General features: G+C 71.1%; 1 protein-coding gene across 1 annotated transcript; it reads left to right on the top strand.

Moving 5' to 3' along the window:
- Window positions 1-893: 893 nt before the first annotated feature.
- AURANDRAFT_1191 (hypothetical protein) lies at window positions 894-2,294 on the top strand (the record flags this gene model as incomplete). Its single annotated transcript, XM_009035873.1, has 2 exons — window positions 894-1,571; window positions 1,731-2,294. Coding segments are annotated over 2 exons (1,242 nt in total), but the record flags the coding sequence as incomplete, so codon positions are not given.
- Between the last annotated feature and the right edge of the window lie 5,429 nt (window positions 2,295-7,723).

Here is a 7,723-nt window from a genome sequence, read left to right as displayed (position 1 = left end):
GCCACCAGCGCAACGAGCGGCGGGATGCCGCCGGCCGCCGCGATGGCGACCTTGTTCTTCTTGTTGTTGTAGGCGAGGTTCCCCAGCGCGAACGCGGCGTCCTCTTTGGCCGACTCGTTGCCCGTCTCCACCAGCGCGACGAGCGGCGCGACGGCGCCGGCCGCCGCGATGGCGACCCGGTTGCCGGGGTTGCTGCTCGCGAGGTTGCCCAGCACCCGCGCGACGCGCGCCTTGGCATCGTCGTCGCCCTCATGCAACGCGCGTACCAGCCCGGGAATGCGGTCCGCCATCGTGAAAGGGACCGCACCCGCTGAAGCGCAGCCGTGCGCGCAACGCGCTGCTACACGCGACGACCCTCTCCGGTCAGGTCATCGGCTGAGCCCGGCCCGGGCTGCACCTGTCTTCAACGTCCACAAAGAGCACTTGGCGACGGCGATCTGCGACCGCGTATGCTGAGCGCCTCCCGTCGTCTCCTGCAGCACCGCCCACTCCTCGTCCGCCTACCTTTCCGCGCCATGGCGGCGGCGACGGACGCGCCGTCGAAGAAGCGCGACGCGTCGGCCATGGACGCGGGCTACCAGCGCATCGCGGAGGGCAGCGCGTCCATGAACTACGAGCTGCGCGGCGCCGACACGCGGAACCGGGGCACGGCGGACCACGACGGCCCCGTCTTCTACAACAAGGTCCAGGTCTTCAACCGCGACCTGAGCGTCCTGATGATCTCGCTCTTCGCCCAGTGGCGCCACATCGAACGCGCGGAGCGCAAGGCGAAGCGCGACGCGGGCAAGGCCGGCGACGGCGCCGCGGCCGCCGCCGCGGAGCGCGAGCGGCTCTACGCGCTGAGCGCCGCGGACCTCGACGCCCTGCTGCGCGCCGAGGCGCAGACCGACGGCATCCGCGTGCTCGACGCTTTGGCCGCGACGGGCCTGAGAAGCATCCGCTACGCCAAAGAGGTGCCCGGCGTCCGCAAGGTCGTCGCCAACGACGTCGACGCGGACGCCGCGGCGGCCTGCGGGCGCAACGCCGCGGAGAATGGCGCCGCGGACATCTGCGAGGCCCACTGCGGCGACGCGGTCGACTTCATGACCGCGTCGCGCGGCAAGGGCTCCCAGGGCTTCGACGTCATCGACCTCGACCCCTACGGGTCCTGCGCGCCCTTCCTGGACGCCGCCGTCCAGGCCGTCAACGACGGCGGCCTCTTGTGCGTCACGTCGACGGACATGACCGTGCTCAGCGGCAACTACCCCGAGGTCTGCTTCGCGAAGTACGGCTCCATGCCCACGAAGGCGAAGCACCTCCACGAGTTCGCCTTACGGATCCTCGTCCACGCCATCGAGGCCGCCGCGGCCAAGTACCAGCGCCACGTCGTGCCCGTGCTCTCCCTGTCCATCGACTTCTACGTGCGCGTCTTCGTCCGCGTCTACAAGCGCCCCGCGGAGGTCAAGAAGTCCGCGGCGAAACGGGCGTTCGTGCTCCAATCCGCGGGCTGCCCGTCCTTCTACTTGCAACCGTTGGCGCGCTCGCTCGACCGCGAGGGCGGCCACGCCGCGGCGCTCCTCCACCGCAAGGCCGTCGCCAAGGACGCGTCGGAGCGCCAGTCCGCGCGCGAGCGGCGCCGCGAGAAGAAGCGCGAGCGGGCCGCCGGCGGTTCGTCGGAGGCGGCGCCCGAGGAGGAGGCGCCGCCCACGGAGGAGGCGGCCCCGGCCGCCCCCGAAGCAGCGCTCGACGAGACCGTGGCCCCGGCCTTCTGCGGCGAGACGGGCGCGCCCTTCAAGATCGGCGGGCCCATCTGGTCCGCGCCCTTGCACGACCCCGAGTGGGTCCTCGCGGGTTTGGACCGCGTCGCCGCGGGCGTCGACGCGCACCTGTCGACGACGGAGCGCATCCACGGCATGCTCACGGCCGTCTCCGAGGAGCTGCTGGACGTGCCGCTCTACTACACGCTGCCCGACCTCTGCTCCGCGCTCCACTGCGCGTCGCCCAAAATGGCCGAGGTCCGCGCGGCGCTCACGCACGCGGGCTACCGCGTGTCCCAGCACCACCGCGAGCCCGACGCCATCAAGACCGACGCGCCGCCGCGCGTCCTCTGGGACGTCTTCCGCTGCTGGGTCAAGAAGCACCCCGTGTCCGAGAAGCGCCTCGCGGAGCCGCGGTCCGCCGCCGCCAAAATCCTCGCGACGGCGCCGGTCCTCGAGGCCAACTTCGCGACGACGGCGGCCATGCGCGCCAAGGCCACCAAGGCCCGCCGCTGGGCGCCGAACCCGGAGGAGCACTGGGGCCCCAAGGCCGCCGCGCGCGGCCGCAAGCAGCCCAAGCTGCAGAAGTAAGGCCGGACGACAACACACGTTTTTTAGATGGGGATGCAGAGGAGGCACCGGAAGAGCGCGCGGAGGCAGCCCGGGTGCTCCCGCAGCCGGCGCTCGCGCAGAGCGTCGTCCTCCTGGAGCTGCTTCTCGTAGGCGACGACGAACTTGTGGGCGTCGTCGATCTTCAGCGGCTTCTCCACGGCGCCCGTCGCCGCGAGCGCCGCCCGGAGCGCCTCCTCGTCGACCTTGTGCGCGCACAGGTCCGCGACCATTTTCCGCAGCTCGTCGTCCTGGTAGTAGCAGCCGTCGGCGCTGTAGGAGCGGTAGCGCGAGATCCAGTCCTTGTGCCGCGCGCGGATCTCGTCGCGCCGCGTCATGTACTCGTTGTAGTCCTCGACCTTGTACTTGACGGTGGTCTCGTCGATGCCCGCGTCGGCGTCGATGTGGTCGAGGGCGTCCGGCGGCGGCTCGACGCCGTTGAGCTTCTTGAAGAACTTCTTGCAGGCGTGGCGGTGGAGCGTCGGGACCGCGTCCGTCGACCGCTTCTTCGCGCACTCGTGGAACGCGTGGAGGATCGCGTAGTCCCGGCCCAGCACGGCGGACAGCGACTTCTGCCAGACGACCGTGGGGTGGCCCAGGGTCATCGTCTTGCGGAAGGTGATCTTCTTCGCGGGCTCCCGCGGCGCGGCCGCGGCGGCGTCGGGCGCGGCGCCGAGGTCCGGCCGGTGCGCGGCGTACCAGGCCTTCTCCGCCTGTGTGGACATCAAATCTTCAACCCGACTTCAATGTGCGCGTATGCGACTGTTTCGAGATCTTCGGCTGTGCTTCGAGAACCCGACGAGAGCCATCGATTCGTCCAAAAATCAGTCGGGACGTCCCGAACCAGCGGTTGATTTCCACACAGTTCTCCGCGTTCTTCTTCTGCAGCTCGTGGAGCCGCTCGCTGCTGTCGCCCCCCTTGGGCTTCACGGCGACCTGGTGCGCCTTGTAGCTCGACGTCCGCGACGACCCGCCGGCGGCGCCCTTGAGCCGCGCGGTGACGCGCGCGACGACGCCGCCGCCGCCCTTCTTCTTGTGCTTGCCGTGCCGGCCGTTCGCCTTCGGCGCCGCCTCGAACTCGGGGTTCGCATCCGCCGGCGCGACCTCGATGAGCTTGGGCATCTCACGGCAGCCCGGGCATCTCGACGAGCCGGGGGGCAGCGCCCATCGGAAGGTTTTTTGAGTTTCGTTCTACTAGTAAAGTGAAGAGGAGGGCTCATGTTGAATAGCGTGATGCCGCGCGAATTAGCTGACGGCCAGATGGGCAGCCGCGCCTCGGGCTGGGCGCCGGCCCTGGCCACGGTCGCCCTCTTCGGCGCCCTGGCGCTGACGTCGCACTCCGGGGCGCCGCGGGCGCTCTTCGCCGCCGTGGCGGCCCCGCGGACGTCGGCGGCGTCCATCAGCGTCGAGAGCGCGAGCGGGCGGCGCGTCGGCGCGGGCTACGCCTGGGCCCGCGTGGCGGAGCTGCGCGCGACGAGCGTGCTGTCTCTCGCCGCCGCCGGCGAGGCGCGGGCCGCGACCTGGGTCGTCGACGGCGAAAGCCGCGGAAACGCGCGCGCGTCCGGCCTGCGGCACGCGTTCGAAGAGGCGGGGTGGCACGCGGTCGCGGCGACGGACGCGTCGGGCGCCGTCGCGACGGCGGACGTGCTCGTCAAGTACGTGCGGCGCAACATCTACAACCTCACGCGGAGCGAGCGCGAGGCGTTCCTCGGCGCGTTGCAGACGACGTACGCCGTCGGCGGCGCCGAGGGCCGGCGGCGCTACGGCGGCGCCTACAAGAGCGCCGCGGAGCTCGTCGCCGTGCACCTGCGCGGCGCGGCGGCGCGCGAGTGCGACATGTGGCACGACGACGCGTCCTTCGTCGTCAAGCACGTCGCCTTCACGCTGTCCATGGAGGAGAGTTTGCGGTCAATAGACGGGACCGTGGCCGTGCCCTACTGGGACTACACGGCCGACGCGGCGCTGGACGACTGGACGTCGGCGCGGTTGTTTGATGACGACGTGCTCTCGCCGGCGTCGGGGGACCGCGCGGACCACGCGATCGCGTCCGGCCGCTTCGCCTTCACCCCGGTCGCCAAAGCCGAGGCCGTCGCCGCGGGCGCCGTCGCCAACGCCTACGGGCTCCTGCGGTCCCCCTGGAACGTCAACCCGACGCCCTACGTCGGCCGCTACCGCAACGTCCTCGGCCTCGAGGACGGCGGCTACGCGCTGCCCTCCGCGGCGGCGTTCGTCGCGGCGGCGAAGTCCGCGCCGTCGCTCGCCGTGCTGACGAGCCTGCTCAACGGCATGCTCCACGGCGAGGCCCACGTCATGCTCGGCGGCCACTGGGGCCTCGACGTCGACGTGAGCTCCGGCAACGTCGGTTTTTTGCTCTCGTCGAAGATGCTCTGGCGCCAGGGGCTCGCGCGGTGCCCGGCGACCTGCGCCGCGGACGCGAACGCGAGCTCCTGCGCCTGCGCCTGCCCGGCGTCGCTCGTCGGCGAATTTCTGGATGCCAGGGGCGTCGCCCACGACGCGTCGAACATATCGAAGGCCGCGCTCGACGCCGCGGGCGTCCTCGCGTTCACGCCTCTATTCGCGTCCGAGAAGTGGGTCGCCCACTCCGTGCGGAGCTACGACGCGCTCCTGGGCCTGCTCTGCGCCGTCGGCACGCCGGGCGAGATGTTCACGTCGGCCGCGCCCTACGACCCCGCGTTCTGGCCGCTGCACGGCCTCGCGGACCGCGCGGTCGCGAGCCGGCGCGCGGAAGACTCCGGCTTCGACGAGACCTGGGGCTACGCGCACGGCCTCGCGACGGTGGCCAGCGACGACCACCTCGTCTGCGACTGGACCGCCGTCGACGCCGGCGGCGCGCGCCTGCCCGCGTGCGGCCGGGGCGAGTGCGCGGGCCACGCGCCCGGCGCGCTGCTCCCCTTCTCCACGGGCGGCGCGCTCCGGACGAACGCGGAGTTCTTCGACTTCATGGACCCGGCGAACGCCGACTTCCCCTACGTCTACGACGCGCTCTTGTAAGGGACGCGTGGCGCCGCGCCTCGGGCTTGCCGCGGTGTACGCGCCGCTCTCAAGATACCGAGGTGTGTAAAAAAGGGGTAAAAATATGGTCGTCGACGGACCTTCCCTTCTTGTTACGGGTTCGTCCCCTCGCGGTCGTGACGTAGGACGCGGGCCCGGGCCTCGGCGACGACGCGCCGCGCCATGTCCGCGTCCCCGCCGCAGTTCGACGTCCAGAGCTCGACGTCGTACGGGTCGAAAGCGTCGTCCCCGTGCGGCTGGTCGCGGAAGAGGAGGACCATTCGCTCGAGTCGTTCCGTCATGATGATCTCGAAGAGATGAGCTGCCGAGCCCTCCTCGGTGTCGGGCACGCCCCGCGACCGCGCAAACGCCTCGGTCGCCGCCGAGTAGCGCGGCGGCGGCAGTCGATGGCCCGCCGCTGCGAGCGCGCCGCGAACCTCGGGGTCCGTCTCTGCGGCGCGCGAGAGTTGCTCGGCGTAAGCTGCTCGTTGGGTCTCGTCCTCGCCGCCGGTGGCGGCCCGGATGTCCGCCGCCGAGATCGACGCCGTCACCGGCGCGTCCTTGCACGCCTGCGGGTCCACGCCGTACTCTCCGCGCAACTGCCTTCGGACCTGCTGGGTCAGCTCCGGTGAGAGGCCGCACAGCTGGTCGTACATCATGTACAGGGACCGCCGGCAGCCTCCCTTGGCCTTGACGCGCAGCGTCCGGAAGAAAACGGAGGCCATGGGGTTCTCGAATTCGACCTTGAAATACTTCTCCGCGTCGACGTCGAGCACGTAGTCGCAGCCGTGCTCGCGCACCAGCGCGTCCTGCTTCGCGAGGAGGGGGCTCGGCCCGGCGCGCGCCTTGGCGGCGGCGGCGGCCGCCGCCGCCGCGCCGCCGTCCGTCGGGCGGCAGACCTGCTTGTGGCCCGATTTCCAGTGCCTTTTTTGGCACTCGCGCGAGCAATACGCCGCCAAGCCGCAGCGCCGGCACTTGGAGGGCGCGGCCTCGGAGCAGCCGGGCCCGTCGCATACCCGCCGCCGCATCGCCGCGGCACGGGCGTCGATTTCCGCCGTCTCCCGGCGTACCGTCGCGAATTGTTCCATAAGACCTTCGCGGGACCGCGCGAACAAATGGGTCGGCGCGTAAAATTGGGCGAGCATTTCCCACACGTCGTCGTCGAGCTTCGGGCGCGCGTGTTCGAGCGCGCTGGCGAAGAACTCGCGGTGCCGCTCGGGAACGATACCCTCAAACTCGACCCGCGAAACGACAATGGTGTCCACCTCGATGCAAAGCAGCATGATCTCGACCGTCGCGTTCGCCGGAAACGCGGCGAGTCGCCCCGCGCGCGCGTCGTAGCGTCGGAGGCACGACGCGCAGTCGTCCCAGAGCGCCTCGAGGCCGCCGGCGCCCAGGAAGTTCTCGACAACGGCGCGAGGTTTCTTGAGGAATGACCCGCTCTGGCGCAGCAGGCCCACGCAGGACATGATCAACGCCGCGCGCCGGTCTCGCGAAGCGCGGAGCGCGTCGCGGCACCAGCGGAGGAGCCGCCCGTCGGTCGCGATGCGTTTGCACGGCACGTGCAGCGGAAAGTTCTCGACTCCCAGGCCGCCCACCTCGGTGCGCGCGCCGCGCGCGAGCATCGCGTACTCCAGGGCGTAGAGCAGCACCGCTCGGCCGTCGTCGGCGGCGCAGGGGCCGTCGAGGACCTCGTCGAATTTCCGCGCCGGCTCCCGGAGCAGTTCGACGTAGAGCGGCTTCAGGGCGGCGAGGTCCTCGTTCGAGGCCTCGCGCGGCGGAGGCACGCGGTACGGCAGCCAGGCGGTGTAGTCGACGGTGACCTCCAAGGCCCGGCGCTCGTCTGCGATTCGACAGTGCGCGTACAGATCGGCGGCAGTCAGCTCGTGGAGCCAGGGTTTCGCCGCTTCGGCCGCCATGCCGAGCCGCCGCGGACAGCGTCGCGCGAACCGCGCGAGGGGCTGCCCCGACCTCTCTTGAGTTCGACCGCGGGAATCTTCATGTTTAAGGCTTATGCCGAGCAGTCGGCGCGCGGGCGAGCCGATCCCCAGTGGCGGCGATTGATCATCTCGACGATGGCCGCTCTCCGTGGCTTAAAAGGCTGCCCCTCGGCCCGGAGCGAGCCCTGGAGGCGGCACCCAGGGTCGCGGCTGCCCGCGGGCTGGGCGCGCGGCCGAGGGCTGCGGCCGCGGCGACGCCATCGCGCCGAGTCGTCGTTGGGGATCCAATTTCGTGCGTCGACGGTGGTCTACGGAGCTGGCGAGGTGCTCGAGGTCCGCGAGAGGGAGCCAGGGGCTGGGACGCGGAGCCCGATGGTATGCACAGGCTTGGCTGCCCTTTGCAACCTCGTGAGACGCTGGGACGCC

The sequence above is a fragment of the Aureococcus anophagefferens genome (assembly GCF_000186865.1).
Source record: "Aureococcus anophagefferens unplaced genomic scaffold AURANscaffold_4, whole genome shotgun sequence".
NCBI classification, from domain to species: Eukaryota; class Pelagophyceae; order Pelagomonadales; family Pelagomonadaceae; genus Aureococcus; species Aureococcus anophagefferens.
Note: the sequence above shows the minus strand (reverse complement) of the source record. Positions and strands in the feature narration are given on the sequence as shown.